Source organism: Schistocerca serialis, chromosome 2, assembly GCF_023864345.2.
Source record: "Schistocerca serialis cubense isolate TAMUIC-IGC-003099 chromosome 2, iqSchSeri2.2, whole genome shotgun sequence".
Taxonomy (NCBI): Eukaryota; Metazoa; Arthropoda; class Insecta; order Orthoptera; family Acrididae; genus Schistocerca; species Schistocerca serialis.
Window position 1 is genome coordinate 145,503,922 of NC_064639.1, and position 18,608 is coordinate 145,522,529.

Below are 18,608 nucleotides of genomic sequence, written 5' to 3' on the forward strand. Positions count from 1 at the left end.
AAGTGGAATTCAATACTGCAGCACGCATAATTTTGCAGTATTTTAATGAAAACAATCTAAAATTAAAACCAAATAAATCTGTCTATATTGAATTTGATCTTGGGAGGCAAAAAACTCATGAAAACCAAATTTTAATGGGTGATGAATACATTAAAAAAGAATACGTGACCAAATTTCTTGGCCTGACACTTGACACAGAATTAAACTGTTCTGATCATGTAAATGATATTTGCAAAAAGCCATCTACTACCATATATGCCCTAAGAAAACTGACACCCCTTTGTGACATTACCACCCTGAGACAAATATATATTGCACTATTTGAATCCCATCTAAGCTACAGGATAGAGGTATGGAGATCAAGCAGCAAAGGTAATATGAAAAGCGTACTTATTCCACAAAAGAAGGCACTTAGAATTATGGGAAAGAAATGTGCCAGACAGTCCTGCAGAAATTTGTTTAAAGAATTTAAAATACCAACAGTTCATAGCCTGTATGTAATTAAAGACATCAAAGACACCAACCACTTTCTCGAACGCCTGGAATCCTTACCCAATCTGTTACCTCCAGAAACCATCCTTGTAACTATTGATGCCACTTCCTTATACACAAATATCCTAACCCACAACTTCTTCACTTTTGAAAGCCAGACATACCAACAATTAAAGGGAACAGCCACGGGTACCAGAATGGCCCCCTTGTACACCAACCTATTTATGAGTCACTTAGAGGAAGCCTTCTTGGTTACCCAAGCCTGCCAACCCAAAGTCTGGTATAGATTTATTGATGACATTTTCATGATCTGGATTCACAGTGAAGAAGAACTCCAGAATGTCCTCTCCAGCCTCAACTCCTTTGGTTCCATCAGATTCACCTGGTCCTACTCCAAATCCCATGCCACATTCCTCAACATTGAACTCCATCTGTCCAATGGCCAGCTTCACACATCCATCCACATCAAACCCACTAATAAGCAACAGCACCTCCATTATGACAGCTGCCACCCATTCCATATCAAACGGTCCCTTCCCTACAGTTTAGGTGGACGGCGGACGGTGGACACCAAGAGTGTCTTTCTGCTGTCCACCTAACCTTCGTAACCTCTTGGTTCATCCCTATGAAATCCCCAAACCACCTTCCCTACCCTCTGGCTCCTACCCTTGTAATTGCCCCCGGTGTAAAATATGTCCCATGCACCCTCCCACCACCACCTAATCCAGTCCTGTAACCCGAAAGGTGTACACCATCAAAGGCAGAGCCACGTGTGAAAGCACCCACGTGATTTACCAACTGACCTGCCTACACTGTGAAGCTTTCTATGTGGGAATGACCAGCAACAAACTGTCCATTCACATGAATGGACACAGGCAGACAGTGTTTGTTGGTAATGAGAATCACCCTGTGGCCAAACATGCCTTGGTGCACGGCCAGCACATCTTGGCACAGTGTTACACCGTCCAGGTTATCTGGATACTTCCCACTAACACCAACCTGTCAGAACTCCGGAGATGGGAACTTGCCCTTCAGTATATTCTCTCTTCTCATTATCCACTAGGGCTCAACCTCCGCTAATTTCAAGTTGCCGCCGCTCATACCTCACCTGTCATTCAACAACATCTTTGCCTCTGTACTTCCGCCTCGACTGACATCTCTGCCCAAACTCTTTGCCTTTACAAATGTCTGCTTGTGTCTGTGTACATGCAGATGGATATGTGTGTGTGTGTGCGAGTGTATACCCGTCCTTTTTTCCCCCTAAGGTAAGTCTTTCCGCTCCCAGGATTGGAATGACTCCTTACCCTCTCCCTTAAAACCCACATCCTTTCGTCTTTCCCTCTCCTTCCCTCTTTCCTGATGAAGCAACCATTGGTTGCAAAAGCTTGAATTTTGTGTGTATGTTGCGTTTGTTTGTGTGTCTATCAACATGCCAGCACTTTTGTTTGGTAAGTTACATCATCTTTGTTTTTATATATATATCCTTTTCATAATATTGTCATTATTACATTCTGGCTTTTCCATTGTTTAATCTTAGTTACAACTATTTACATAATGGCTTCAGCAGTAGACCTCTTCTTTTTATTTCATAAATAGTGTGATAGATAACACTCTTTCTGCAGTAGTATTCACACAAGATAGAGTTAACACAAACACAGTAATTAGCTGCAAATTCTTGCAGCATATAGATTTTGTTCAGTTTGGTTTAATCAAACATTGTATTTTCTTTATTCTTTGGGTATAATCACATTTGCTCTTACTTTGGTTATGCTGCATGTAACTTAAAAACACACTATTTCAAAATATAGAGGACTGTTAATGAAATACAGGAATATGTACAGGGTGATTATGATTAAAGTTAAACTTTCAAGCTGCTGTTGAAATAACGGCCCTGGTCAGAGTGATGCCAAATTGCAACAGCATATTATCAGAGATGTGTGGCATAAGAAAAATACATAGTTACAAAATGTAGCAATATATGGCGCTGTAAGCATCATAATTTAATAGTGGTCAACCACAAATGACAAATGAATCATACAATAATGCCTAATGTGTATGTTTGCCATTAAACTAACTGTACAACTCAGTGTGCATGGGTGTACAGGTGTGATACTGTTAGTTACGTAAGCCCATCCACCATGACAAGGTCATATCACATCAGATGGGAAAAATCGGTTAATTGTCCTGAGGCCAAAAATCGCATAAAAAACATTACCCACATTGGTTTTTAATTGTCCTGAGGCAAAAAACAGCATAAAAAGCATCAATCACATCAGTTTTTAACTGTCCTGAGGCCAAAACCCACATAAAAGACATCAATAACATTGGTTTTTAATTGGCCTGATGCCAAAAACTGCATAAAAAGCATCAGTCAAAGTCAAATCGGATTACTAATTTCCATGTAACTGGCGCAAAACATGTTCAATATGCTGTCCACCATTTTCTGCAACAATTTGAAATTGAGAAACAGCATGTTCCACAACTAATCAAAGTGTATCTGGGGTCACATTCAGAGTGTGTTGCGCAAAGCATGCCTTCAATGCAGCTAAGTTTTCAATCAGAACACTGAACACAACATCTTTCAGATAGCCCCACAGCCAGAATTCACACAGATTAAGATCAGGTGATTGGGATGGCCAGGCTGTAGTGAAATGGTGGCTGATAATTCTAGCAGTTTCGAAATGGTGTTTCATCAGCTGCTTAAATGGATTTGCAATGTGTGGATGTGTGCCAACGTGCATAAAAATGGTCCCATCCACACATCCATGCTGTTGGAGAGCTGGAATGACATGGTTGTGCAAAAGACACTTGTAGCGCTTACCAGTGATGGTATAGGTAACAGGACCAGAAGCACCTGTCTCTGTGAAAAAATGTGGCGCTATGGTAAATGATGCCATAAGCCCGCACCACACAGTGTCCTTTTCAGGATGAAGTGGTACTGGTTGATTTGCATGTGGATTTTCCGTTGCCCATATTTGACAGCTCTGTGTATTGAGATATCCTGTCAGATAGAAGTGGGCTTCATCTGTCCACAAAATCTTCCATGGCCAATCATTGTCCACTTCCATGCAAGCAAGAAATTCTAAAGCAAAGGTCTCTCTTGCTGGCATGTCAACAGGAAGCAACTCGTGCACATGGGTAATTTTGAATGGATAGCAAAGAAGGATGTTTCATAGGATTTTACGCACTGTGTTCATGGGTGTGTCCAATGTTCGGGCAATTCTCTGTGCACTACATGTTTGCCCACCAGCATTTGTCTCCTCCTGCATTGCTGTGCCACTGCTTCCATTAACATCAAATCAATTTGTTTCCTCCCTCTATCAGGTTGCACACCAAAAGAAACCATCTTTTTGAATTTCCGAATCATTTTCTCCAGACCCAAGGCAGTCATCAGACCAAAGCCATCCTTCAAACCCTTCAGTGTATGGAACTTCTGCAGTGTGTTGTGTGCACGTCATCATTCTTGTGATGCAGCTTTACAAGCAGCGTGTGACCCTGCATTGAGACAGCCATGGCGAACATTGCAGACGTGAAAGGAGGAAAAGCTGTATCTGCAGCATGTTTACACCAACTTCAATGAGTCGTGCGCATGGCAGGTGTTTTCATTTACGTATTTTGATGCATACAGTGCCATCTATTGATCAATTTTAACACTATTTGTTTTCTTCTGCCATACGTTTTCCCCCTTCTCCAATAATATTCCGTTGCAATTTGACATCTTTGTGACCAGTGGTGTTATTTTTACAGTGATTTGAAAGTTTAATTATTATCACCCTGTACATCCCATAGACATTTTGTCAGGACAATGGGACACTTAAGCTAAATAGTGGATGATCCTGTAAAATATGGGTCATCTAGTCACCGTACTGAAGCTTATGGTAAAAACATATACATTCACACAATGTAATATCTTGTACACCTTAAAGTTGGGTTTTCACTTACTAAAACAGCTACATTGCTCTCTCTCTCTCTCTCTCTCTCTCTCTCTCTCTCTCTCTTCCTTACTCTGCCTTTACCTGTTGACAGGATTGCCACATTACTTAAGGTTGAGGATGACGGTAACAGTCTTGTGGGCTACAAATTACTTCAGTTCAGTGTTCTCTGTTCATCACTCTTGATTTTGTCCTTGAGAAATTTGGAAATATTACTCACTGTTTACATTTTTTTGTTCTCAGGGTGGTATATTTACACTGATTAAGGATCCCCCAACTCTGGGAATTGTTACTTCTGCTCGAAATAAAAGAGAAACAATGGTGCCTGTGCCAGTTATTCCTGATTCATCTACTCCACCACAGGTAACCCTAGCATTTCATATTAAATATTAGGAATTGGCTGAGATAATCAGGTATACTTATCATAATTAAACATGATTGCACACATCTTAATAAAACTCAATAAATAATTATAACATATTATTAACACAAATCTATATAAATTGTTGTACAGTATGTGTCTCTCTTATATAGCAGATATACTGGATAGTAAATATTTAATTAAGTTTCATTCAAGCTTAATTTTTAAAGGAACTCCTCGACAGAATAGAAGGAGTGACCCATGAGAAAACTCTTCAGATTCGATTTGAAAGTGTGTGGATTACTGCCAAGACTTTTGAATTCTTGAGGTACCTTATTGAAAATGGATGCAGCAGTATACTGTACACCTTTCTGCACAAGAGTTAAAGAAGTCCGTTTGATTTCTGCCAAGTATTAACTGAGTGAAACGTGTTTATTCTTGGGAATAAGCTGATATTGTTAACAAGGATTAACAGTAAGGAACATATAAATATTGAGAGGCCAATGTCAAAATACCCAGACTCATGAACAGAGGTCGACAAGAGGTTCGCCAACTTACACCACTTATTGCCCAAATCACCCATTTCTGAGCCAAAAATATCCTTTCAGTAATGGAAGAGTTACCCCAAAATGTAATACCATATGACATAAGTGAATGAAAATAAGCAAAGTAGACTAATTTTTGTGTCAAATGAACACTTACTTCAGATACCGTTCGAATAGTAAAAATGGTAGCGTTAAGTCTTTGAATAAGATCCCGAATGTGGGCTTTCCATGACAATTTACTATCTACCTGAACGCCTAAAATTTTGAGCTGTTCAGTTTCACTAATCATATGCCCATTCTATGAAATTAAAATGTTGAGTTTTCTTGAATTGTGTGTTAGAAACTGTAAAAACCTAGTCTTACTATGATCAGCATTAGTTTATTTTCTACAAGCCATGAACCTATGTCATGAACTCCACTATTTGAAACCGAGCCAATGTTGCACACAACATTCTTTACTACCAAGCTTGTGTCATCAGCAGACAGAAATATTGTAGAGGTACCCGTAATACTAGAGGGCATGTTGTTTATATAAGTAAGGAGCAGGGGCACCCCCCATTTGACCATATTCCACTCAGACCCCACATCATGGCCACTCTCAGCACTGTGAATAATGACCTTTTGCTGTCTGTTGTTAAAGTAAGAGGTGAACCTATTGTGAGCTACTCCCCATATCCCGTAATGGTCCAACTTCTGGAGCAATATTTTGTCATCAACACAATCAAATGCCTCAGTTAAATAAAAAAAAAATATGCCTAGCATTTGAAACCTTTTGTTTAACCCATCCAGAGAATTTAGCATTTGCAGCTGTTAAACGACTTCTAAAGCTAAACTGTACATTTGATAGCAAATTTTGTGATATAAAATGATCAATTATCCTTACGTATACAGGCGTTTCAATAAGTTTAGCAAACACTGATGACATAGAAACAGGTCTAAAATTATCTACATTATCCCTTTCTCCCTTTTAATAAAGCAGATTTACTATGGGATGCTTTAATAGTTCAGATAAATGACCAGTCCTAAAGGAAAATTACAAATATGGCTAAACACAGGGCTAACATGTGCAGCAGAGTACTTTAATATTCTGCTAGGCACTCCATCATATCCATGAAAGTCTTTACTCTTCAGTGATTTAATTATTGACTCAATTTCCCCCTTGTCTGTATCACAGAGAAGTATTTCAGACATCAGTCTTGGAAAGGCCTTTTCCAAGGGAGTTTATGATTCCCTGTAGAAACTAATGTTTTTGTAATTCACCAGCAATGCTCAGAAAATGATTGTTAAATACTGTACATATATCTGATGTATCAATAACAGAAATATTTTTACTGCGAACTGACTTTATATCATCGACCTTTTGCTGCACTTCCTTCACATCTGATCATTTGGTTTTAATTTTATAGTGTGAATTAGCCATTCTATTTGTGCACCACATACTCTTCACATTCCTAATAACGTTTTTAAGTACCTTACAGTTCTGTTTGTAATGGGATGTTGTGGCTTGATTGTGACTACTTCTAACATTTTGATATAATTCCCACTTTGTTCCACATGATATCCTTATCCCATTAGTCAGCCACCCAGGGTGCCTTTTACTGCTAGAACCCCGTTTAGAATGTTCTAATGGAAAGCAACTCTCAAAGAGCATGAGAAATGTGTTAAGGAAAGTATTATATTTGTCATCTATGTTATTGGCACTATAAACATTCTGTCACTCTTGTTCCTTGATGAGGTTTAAAAAACTGTCTATTGATGTTGGATTAACTTTCCTACATAGTTTATAATTATATATGTGGCATTTGTTTGAGTACAAAGCCTTTTAGTGTGTAAAATTTGTGCATCATGGTCTGAAAGGCAATTCATCCTTTTACTAATGGATTGCCCATCTAGTAATGAAGAATGAATAAAAATATTGTCTGTGGCTGTGCTACTGTTCCCCTGCACCCTAGTTGGAAAAAGCACTTTCTGCATCCAATCATATGAATTTAGGAGATCTACCAACATCTTTTTTCTTGCACCACCATATACAAAATTAATATTGAACTCAACACTTATAACCAATTTCTGGTACTTTCTATAAAGTGAATCAAGGACCCTCCCTAGCTTGAGCAGAAATATGCTGAAGTCTGAGTTTGGGGATCTATAAACAACAACAATTAGAAGTTTAGTTTCACTAAATTTAACTGCCCTTGCACAACATTCAAATATCTGTTCAGTGCAGTGCTGTGATACATCTACGGACTCAAATGGAAGACTGTTTTTTACTTACATGGCCACTCCCCCAATCCGCAAGGAACTCCTTGGAGAACAGCCAGCTAATCTGTATCCTGGTAAAGTAAGCCTCTGAAATGTCTAATTATTTAAGTGGTGATGCAATATACCAATAATTTCAGAGTCAATATCTATAAGCAGTTCACTAACTTTATCTCTAATACCTCTTATATTTTGATGAAATATCTAATTCCTTCTCTATTTGGAAACATGATGTCCTCTGAAGGTGAGCCCTTAGTTAGGGGGATTTCCTTTAAGCAGGTATACCTATCTGCTGACTTCAATCTAAAAAAGGTGCAGCTCTAACACCAACTACTACCAGAATTTTTCCATGGGTGATCCCACCACTACCCACTACACTGTCACCTATAATCTTTGCCAGCCTCCCCTTCCCATACCTATTGAGGTGCAGGCCATGCCTAGTGAAACCCGATCTACTGATGGACTCAACTGGCACCACTGCAATGTGACCCATTCCCTCTGCAATCATTGCCTTCTCCAGCTTCATGTTAATGCATCTAACAGCTGCATTAAGATGTGGCTGAGCATGACGCTGAAACAGTTGCACAAAATGCACATCAGCACCACCAGTTTGAGTAGCTATCTTTACCAGGTCACCACCTACATCATATTCTCCGTCCCTATCAAGACTATTCCCTGCTCCACCCACTATCTCCACCTGATCCTCCATAAAATTCCTACGTAACTCCCCTATGCTGTCGGTCACCTGAGGCTTCACAATGCTGGTGACCTAGTACTCATTCCCCAACACTTCCTGCAATTGCTGGCCCACACCTCTACCTTGTTAACTACGTAGCAGCATAACCTTCTTCTTTCTGTTAGACATTGCAACTAACCTAGGCCTCCTAACTGCTCAGGACAGCTGCATGTTTCCTATACCTATGGCTACAAGAGGTTCCTCTCCACTAAACTTTGACAGTTAGTCAAATCTATTGCATATATGCAAAGTACAACTGTCTTACTAGCTCCTCCTCCTTGCTGCCTTCCCAGCATCTTTCACTCTCCTCAACCTATCTGTTTCCTCCTTTGCATATCATAACTGCACCTGAAGGGCACAGATCTTACACTCCTTCTCCTTTATCAACTTATTTCTACTACAGATTCTGCATTTCCAGGAGAGGATCTCACTAGAATCTCCACTGGCTTCCCCACTGTATTCCCCCTCCCCCCCCCCCCCCCCCAATGAAAAGACTTTGAACAAATCCCACACCATATTCTCACTCAGGGTAAAATTTTACAGTTACTGACAAAAATTATACGTCTATGTTACCTAAGTTTAGTTACCACAGTAGGACTGTTTATAGAACTGACAATTGCGATCTCGAAATTCTCTTTCTACTAAGAAAGCAGCTACTTTTATTAATGTGGCTACTGTCCATGTTCAGTGTCAATGTGCAATAACCAGTCACAGATGGCATGTGGCAGCACTATCAGTGGATGGTAATGAAGCATATCAGGGGAACAGTTTTCGGAAAACATAGCAGTCGTCATAATGCAGAAATGGAGCAATTTATCTGACGTCTGAAGGGCATGATCATTGCCTCCTGGACCAAGGCTGGAGGCATTTCCAAACTGGCTAAGTTTGTAAAGTGTTTGTATGTCACTGTGGTTAAAGTATACCCTGCATGGCCAAATAACTCTGTCGAAAATGGGCAGCAAGGTAACTGTGGTGCGCCACAAACCACAGATGACAGGAGTAAATGATGGCTGCAAAGATGTGTTCAGAAAAGTAGACATGCAACTGTTGAACAACTGACTGAACCAAGGGGTTGCCAATAGCGGCTCCTCAATAACTATTTAGTGAACATTGCTGTGCATGGGTCTCCATGGCAGGCAACTAGTTCATGCACCCATGCAGAATGCTGTTCATTAGTGATGAATGCTGGAATCTGCATGTTATTACTGCAATTGGACATCAACTGAGTGGCATTTTCAGGTGAATAATGTTTTATACTCCTGCAGACAGATGGCTGTTGGCATATACGGTATGAAACGTCTGAAAGCAAACAACCTGCAACAATTGTCTGGAGCATCAAGGCCAGAGGAGGGAGCATTATGGTCTGGGGAATGTTTTTGTGGCATTTCCTGGGTGACCTTTCCACTCTGGAAGCCATAATGGGTCAACATAAGTATGCATCTATCACTGGGAACCATGTCCACCATTACACACAGTTAGCTTTTCCTTGGCACGATGCCATCTGCCAGCAGGACAATGCAACATATCACAGAGTCACAGTATATGTTCATGGTTCAAAGACTACCAGGATGAGTTTACCACACTCTCCTGGCTGCCAGACTCTCCGAATTTAAACCCAACTGAGAATCTGTGGGACTACCTTGATTGGGCTGTTCACACTATGGATCCTCAACCAAGAAACCTAGCACAGCTGGCCATGGCACTGGATTTGACATGGCTCTACATCCCTGTCAGAACCTTCCAGAACATTGCTGACTCTCTTCCTGCATGTCTTACACTCGTCTATGCTGCAAAAGTTGGTTATTGAGGCTTTTGACAGCTGGTTACTTCAATGTGACTGGACAGTATATGATTACAAGTAGCATCAAAATAATCAGACATTTTCCTATGTCATATTTAATTTTAATGATATTAGATCTAGACATGAAACTTGTAGCTTGTTATGGCAAGAAAATTGTGCAAATATCACTTAAAATTATCATCTCATTAAGTAAGCTCATAGTAGTAAAGTAAATTGTTTTAAAAAATTAAATTCACTTGAGAAATATAGCCAGCCATTCTGTCTCCATTTAGTATTACATAGTTTATGAAATAACATGTTAAAATTGAGACACTGAAGCACACTGCAATTACTTCTATAGATTTATTTGAAATACATGAGAAATAGCCCTAACATGTTTGAAATTCATCTATTCCTCTTCAGTGCATATTGCAGTACTGTTACAGACAGTCAGTGGACTTGATTATCTACTAAGCACTTAACTATTACGAGTGCAACAATTAGTTCAATTAGTTTTGGACATTAGGTTTCATAGAGCAGGGTGTTACATTTCAAACTGGCAGTCAGCACTGAACCGCCGTTTCCACTGATAATGTCACCGAATTGTCAATTAGATAACTACATCATCTGTTCAGAGTGCTGCAGAGATATCTGGAAGGAGTATAGGCTGTAAATTCAGCAGTTAGTTCAGATTGTGATTCACATACTACATGTATGATTTGAGAAAAAAATGTGAGAACAATTGCAGGCATTCCAAACAGAGAGTCATGCCAGCTACACTTCAAAGAACTAAAAATGTTAATGATGAACCTTCCCTCTACATTAAACCTTATCTACTCATTAAAAAAAAAAGCTGTAAGTTCTATCCACAATTATGGAACAAGGAACAGAAATAATATACACTTAGAACATAAAAGATCAAGTAAGTCCCAAAATAATTTCAAATATACATGCATAAAGCTGTATAAACTATCCGTGGCAGTGAGAAACCTTGCTGTGTTTAGGAAGTAGAAGAATTCTATAATAGAATGGTATCCTAAATGAAACATTTAATTTTTAATGTAAAGTATAAATGTAATATCTAACTTTTAATAAAAAAATTTATTATTGCATACGTGCTAAAAACCATATCATGTACACTATCAGTGGTTAGTTACTTACTTAGTTTCATTTTCAATGGATCATTTGCATGATAAATCATAATGATGTGGAATGAGTCATTTGATAAATAAATGTGAAATACAATATGCATAAGTGTAGTTAAATTTTGGTATTCAGTGCCATCTGGCTGGTTACAATGAAGAAAGAAGAAAGCAACCATGATACTGACTTGCTGAGAACTCTGATTTATTCAGAAGTGAAATGCAGTTAAATAAGCAAAACAGACAGTAACCTGCACATACAGAGTCAAAGACGTCTACATACAAAGCAGAACACAATAATTTAACTATAAATGCCACAAATCCAAAGCCAAGTCATTGTACACAAATATCAATGTCTTTCCAGCAGAATCCAAGTCCAATAGCATGGCAGGTTTTTTTTCATTCAGTCAGGCCTGTGTCACAAGCTGCTACAAAATGAAGTAAAAGGGCTGATGTGGACATGCAAATAGGGGCCACATTCCATAACTGAGGGCACCATCATATATGCTACAAGCACTTCCTCCTGCTGACAGCTGTGTCTTATGGGTGCCACTTAGCACTGCCTGTGGTTTAAGCCACTAAATGTGTCTTGCGGTGACTCAAGTAGTCAGATATTAAGACCAAGATGAAAAGTGTGGAATATCCTTCTTTTTTATGACTGACAAGTTCTTTGGTTTGTTTCCTGTAACTGCCTTTGTCTTTGTTTTTCTGTTGGATAACATTTATCTCTTACTGTGTGTCATATGGGTGTTTTTGATAAATTAATAAAGTGTGTTTAGTATCTACACAGACATCACAACCACTAAAAACACTGTTGGCAGAAGGTACTCTATGGTCCGATGGTGGCTCGATAACAAGCTGGGGAACAGAACCCCACAGTAGGAAATGCAAACTCCCCATGTGAGTCAGTCTATAGAGAAGCAGGAAGTCCAAAACAGTGTACAGATGTGCACAGGTATAAGCACGACATATGGCAGGTGTGGGTGGTCTGCAGGTAAGCACTTCCATCAGTGGATCCAGCCATGCAATGCTCCGCATGCGCGCTCATGGTAATTGCTCGCACTAGTCCGCTGCACTACCCATGCCAGCTCATCTGCCTCAATTGTGATATCCACTGGTAGTGATATTAAATCCCGTCCCCCTAAAAATGACATTTAGGGCTGAAAATAGCAAGGCTTGGGCTGCAAACTCTGGTGCAGAACTGGAGAGAGTGCCAGAGAGCTGGGCAGTGGACTGACCGGCAAAGGAGGCAATGCCAACACTGCTGGCTTTGCCAGAGTGGTGGAAGGATGCTGAGGCTGAGGCAATGGTCAGTCCACCAGTAGTGGTGGAGACAAGGCCATATCCACCAGTGAGAGGGGGGAGGGGCAGAGGCAGAAGCTGAGGAGGAGGAGGAGGAGGAGGAGTAGGCCAGGTCAAAATCTGTGGGCTCCACATCAGCAGGTGTGGCAGAGCAAGTCTTACTGTGGCATAGGGTCACAGGCAAAGTAAGGGCAGCCTGTACCAGACATCCTGTGTACAGAATTGTCGCAACTACTTGACGATTAGCAGGAAATTAATTGGATTTCTGACAGATTTCTCAATAAAGTCCAATGATACGGCTTGAAGAAAGACAAGGGAACAATATTCTGATCATACTGCCACTGTGTTTATAGATGAGATGGTGCATTTTGAGTACTTCATCTTACAAATAGAGGACAGAAAAGATAAAATTATACCTGCCAAGGAATCATATAAACTGATTTTTGGTACGATGGCACAATCATATTTCCTGAATGTAATGATAGCATTGCCAATTTACAGAAGTCTGTTGATTACATATGGCACAGGTGAACATAACTTTTTGAAATTGAAACTAATCAAAATCGGTCTTTGTTCATCAGTGTCTCAGAATTGTTTAAATTCACTGGTGATAATAGTGACTGAAAATTATATATTGGAAAATCTCAACCTTCAAGGTGCTTTAAATGATTTTGTATCTAAAAAAACTCAGAAGCGTTAATATTTAAACATACTGTACTTTGCAAAACGAGTTAATAAAAAAATTATGCATATTTTCCTTCCACTTGTTTCAATTTTTTATTGACTATGGTCATGGTATACCTTCATAAAGTAGTAAAATAACAGCATAATTATGAATAAAATTGCATTGTGGTAGAAAAAAATATATTATAGGGAGTTTGAAAAGGGTAAAGGAGTCCTGAAATGTGCATTGCCTGGGGGCCCCAACATGGTTAATCTAGCCCAGTTTACGTGTAATGCAAACACTCTGACCTGTTCTTGTTTTAAAAAAAATTATCACATTAAGACACTGTTTATATTTTTAAGTGATACCATGGTAACCATTTACTACTATTCACTATAATTTCCACAACTGCAAATTTCAACCCTAAGTCATTTTGAAGAAATTACAGTGCTGAAAACACAGAGCTGTAAACATTAATAAAATAAGTAAACAGATGTGAGTCTAAATGGGTCACATCAGCATACAGGCTCAAACCTTTTCACTTATTTTTTTAGTGTTGACAACTGCTGTTTTTCAGCACTTTAATTGCTAGAAATTGATATAAGGTCAAATCTGCAACTGTGCAATTTACAATAAATACTCATAGTACACTCAATGGCAAACATTATGTCACTTAAAAAATTCAACAAAACTGTAATCCCAAAACAAATACAAGGCTGTCCTTTCTATACTGATTGCATGCATCTTTCTGCATTAGGAGCAGTCATGGATACTTGGAGAAGAGAAGCAGATAAGATGTATACAAAGGAGTCTGTGTGCAGTTAACAGACAGTTAAAGATGGAGCTTGGCATCACTGGAAGGATATTAGGCCAGTATATAAGGTAAGACAACTTACAGTTACGTAATTTATTGACAATTCTTTCACTGTTTTCGACAGTACTTTTAATGATAATGTGGTAAGCATTATTTGAAGTACATACAGTCTGTTTGATCCTGTATTTTTTGTCTAAACATATATGTGTGTGTTCACTGTAACTGTTTGGAACCATTATGGTAGTAAAGTAGTGGTTGTTAACTTTGTTTTATTGCTTTTGAAACATCACAGGCAATTATCAGCAAAACATGAGAGCCATTGAAAAAGTAAATTCCATTAGAATACAAGTAAAATATTAGAATACTTAAAATAAGTTTATTAGAAACATCTTAAAACCATGCCTTCATATTACTTCTCTGCATAACCATCATTCAGATTTAATCATTTACCATATGTATCTATTCATCATGTGACAAATTTTCTCTGTATAGAATTCTGCTGCCTGGGTGATTTAGAACCCAACAAAAAGAACTGTACTAGAAAACACGCAATATTCAAAATATCTGTTTTGTAGCTACAAGACAGATTGTAATTAAGTAACCGAACAAATCTAGTATCACTCTACATAATTGAGCATATGAACTGAATTTAAAAAGACAAATGAGCAAGGAGAGGAAAAAAATTTAAAAAAAAACTTCATTCATCATGTTTCATCCATATTCAGCATAAAGAGTGGATTTCACATTTGACTGAATTTGTTGTTGTTGTGGTCTTCATTCCTGAGACTGGTTTGATGCAGCTCTCCATGTGACTCTATCCTGTGCAAGCTTCTTCACCTCCCAGTACCTACTGCAACCTACATCCTTCTGAATCTGCTTAGTGTATTCATCTCTTGGTCTCCCTCTACGATTTTTACCCTCCACGGTGCCCTCCAATGCTAAATTTGTGATACATTGATGCCTCAAAACATGTCCTACCAACCGATCCCTTCTTCTAGTCAAGTTGTGCCACAAACTTCTCTTCTCCCCAATCCTATTCAATACCTCCTCATTAGTTACGTGATCTACCCACCTTATCATCAGCATTCTTCTGTAGCACCACATTTCGAAAGCTTCTATTCTCTTCTTGTCCAAACTATTCATCGTCCATGTTTCACTTCCATACATGGCTACACTCCATACAAATACTTTCAGAAACGCCTTCCTGACACTTAAATCTATACTCGATGTTAACAAATTTCTCTTCTTGAGAAACGCTTTCCTTGCCATTGCCAGTCTACATTTTATATCCTCTCTACTTTGACCATCATCAGTTATTTTACTCCCTAAATAGCAAAACTCCTTTACTACTTTAAGTGTCTCATTTCCTAATCTAATTCCCTCAGCATCACCCGACTTAATTCGACTACATTCCATTATCCTCGTTTTGCTTTTGTTGATGTTCATCTTATATCCTCCTTTCAAGACACTGTCCATTCCGTTCAACTGCTCTTCCAAGTCCTTTGCTGTCTCTGACAGAATTACAATGTCATCGGCGAACCTCAAAGTTTTTACTTCTTGTCCATGAATTTTAATACCTACTCCGAATTTTTCTTTTGTTTCCTTTACTGCTTGCTCAATATACAGATTGAATAACATCGGGGAGAGGCTACAACCCTGTCTCACTCCTTTCCCAACCACTGCTTCCCTTTCATGCCCCTCGACTCTTATAACTGCCATCTGGTTTCTGTACAAATTGTAAATAGCCTTTCGCTCCCTGTATTTTACCCCTGCCACCTTCAGAATTCGAAAGAGAGTATTCCAGTTAACATTGTCAAAAGCTTTCTCTAAGTCTACAAATGCTATAAACGTAGGTTTGCCTTTTCTTAATCTTTCTTCTAAGATAAGTCGTAAGGTCAGTATTGCCTCACGTGTTCCAACATTTCTACGGAATCCAAACTGATCTTCCCCGAGGTCCGCTTCTACCAGTTTTTCCATTCGTCTGTAAAGAATTCGCGTTAGTATTTTGCAGCTGTGACTTATTAAACTGATAGTTTGGTAATTTTCACATCTGTCAACACCTGCTTTCTTTGGGATTGGAATTATTATATTATTCTTGAAGTCTGAGGGTATTTCGCCTGTCTCATACATCATGCTCACCAGATGGTAGAGTTTTGTCAGGACTGGCTCTCCCGAGGCCATCAGTAGTTCTAATGGAATGTTGTCTACTCCCGGGGCCTTATTTCGACTCAGGTCTTTCAGTGCTCTGTCAAACTCTTCACACAATATCTTATCTCCCATTTTGTCTTCATGTACATGCTCTTCCATTTCCATAATATTGTCCTCAAGTACATCGCCCTTGTATAAACCCTCTATATACTCCTTCCACCTTTCTGCCTTCCCTTCTTTGGTTAGAACTGGGTTGCCATCTGAGCTCTTGATATTCATACAAGTGGTTCTCTTCTCTCCAAAGGTCTCTTTAATTTTCCTGTAGGCAGTATCTATCTTACCCCTAGTGAGACAAGCCTCTACATCCTTACATTTGTCCTCTAGCCATCCCTGCTTAGCCATTTTGCACTTCCTGTCGATCTCATTTTTGAGACGTTTGTATTCCTTTTTGCCTGCTTCATTTACTGCATTTTTATATTTTCTCCTTTCATCAATTAAATTCAATATTTCTTCTGTTACCCAAGGATTTCTATTAGCCCTCGTCTTTTTACCTACTTCATCGTCTGCTGCCTTCCCTACTTCATCACTCAGAGCTACCCATTCTTCTTCTACTGTATTTCTTTCCCCCATTCCTGTCAATTGTTCCCTTATGCTCTCCCTGAAACTCACTACAACCTCTGATTCTTTCAGTTTATCCAGGTCCCATCTCCTTAAATTCCCACCTTTTTGCAGTTACTTCAGTTTCAATCTGCAGTTCATAACCAATAGATTGTGGTCAGAATCCACATCTGCCCCAGGAAATGTCTGACAATTTAAAACCTGGTTCCTAAATCTCTGCCTTACCATTATGTAATCTATCTGATACCTTTTAGTATCTCCAGGATTCTTCCAGGTATACAACCTTCTTTTATGATTCTTGAACCAAGTGTTAGCTATGATTAAGTTATGCTCTGTGCAAAATTCTACAAGGCGGCTTCCTCTTTCATTCCTTCCCCCCAACCCATATTCACCTACTATGTTTCCTTCTCTCCCTTTTCCTACTGACGAATTCCAGTCACCCATGACCATTAAATTTTCATCTCCCTTCACTACCTGAATAATTTCTTTTATCACGTCATACATTTCATCTATTTCTTCATCATCTGCAGAGCTAGTTGGCATATAAACTTGTACTACTGTAGTAGGCATGGGCTTTGTGTCTATCTTGGCCACAATAATGCGTTCACTATGCTGTTTGTAGTAGCTAACCCGCACTCCTATTTTTTTATTCATTATTAAACCTACTCCTGCATTACCCCTATTTGATTTTGTATTTATAACCCTGTAATCACCTGACCAAAAGTCTTGTTCCTCCCGCCACCGAACTTCACTAATTCCCACTATATCTAACTTTAACCTATCCATTTCCCTTTTTAAATTTTCTAACCTACCTGCCCGATTAAGGGATCTGACATTCCACGCTCCGATCCGTAGAACGCCAGTTTTCTTTCTCCTGATAATGACGTCCTCCTGAGTAGTCCCTGCCCGGAGATCCAAATGGGGGACTATTTTACCTCCGGAATATTTTACCCAAGATGACACCATCATCATTTAATCATACAGTAAAGCTGCATGTCCTCGGGAAAAATTACGGCTGTAGTTTCCCCTTGCTTTCAGCCGTTCGCAGTACCAGCACAGCAAGGCCGTTTTGGTTAATGTTACAAGGCCAGATCAGTCAATCATCCAGACTGTTGCCCCTGCAACTACTGAAAAGGCTGCTGCCCCTCTTCAGGAACCACATGTTTGTCTGGCCTCTCAACAGATACCCCTCCGTTGTGGTTGCACCTACGGTACGGCCATCTGTATCGCTGAAGCACGCAAGCCTCCCCACCAACGGCATGGTCCATGGTTCATGGGGGGGGGGGGGGGTGACTGAATTTACATTGAAAATACTCCTTTGGAACAGATATTTCAGTTTGACGGAGCTTTGGAAGACTTGTGAACAAAAAGGATACATAATATTCCATCAGAATAAACAAAAATGCCTCCCTCCAAGAACCATGGACCTTGCCATTGGTGGGGACGCTTGCGTGCCTCAGCGATACAGATAGCCGTACCGTAGGTGCAACCACAATGGAGGGGTAACTGTTGAGAGGCCAGACAAATGTGTGGTTCCTGAAGAGGGGCAGCAGCCTTTTCAGTAGTTGCAGGGGCAACAGACTGGATGATTGACTGATCTGACCTTGTAACACTAACCAAAATGGCCTTGCTGTGCTGGTACTGTGAACGGCTGAAAGGAAGGGGAAACTACAGCCGTAATTTTTCCCGAGGGCATGCAGCTTTACTGAATGGTTAAATGATGATGGTGTCCTCTTGGGTAAAATATTCCGGAGGTAAAATAGCCTGCATTTGGATCTCCAGGTGGGGACTACTCAGGAGGACGTCATTATCAGGAGA

At 39.5% G+C, this 18,608-nt stretch overlaps 1 protein-coding gene across 1 annotated transcript in view; it reads left to right on the forward strand.

Moving 5' to 3' along the window:
• LOC126455471 (uncharacterized) overlaps positions 1–18,608 on the forward strand; it is a 146,932-nt gene that overhangs the window by 66,842 nt on the left and 61,482 nt on the right. The window contains exons 6-7 of the mRNA XM_050091225.1: positions 4,668–4,787; positions 13,968–14,092. Coding sequence (XP_049947182.1) covers positions 4,668–4,787; positions 13,968–14,092 — 245 coding nt within the window. The remainder of the gene's footprint in view (positions 1–4,667; positions 4,788–13,967; positions 14,093–18,608) is intronic.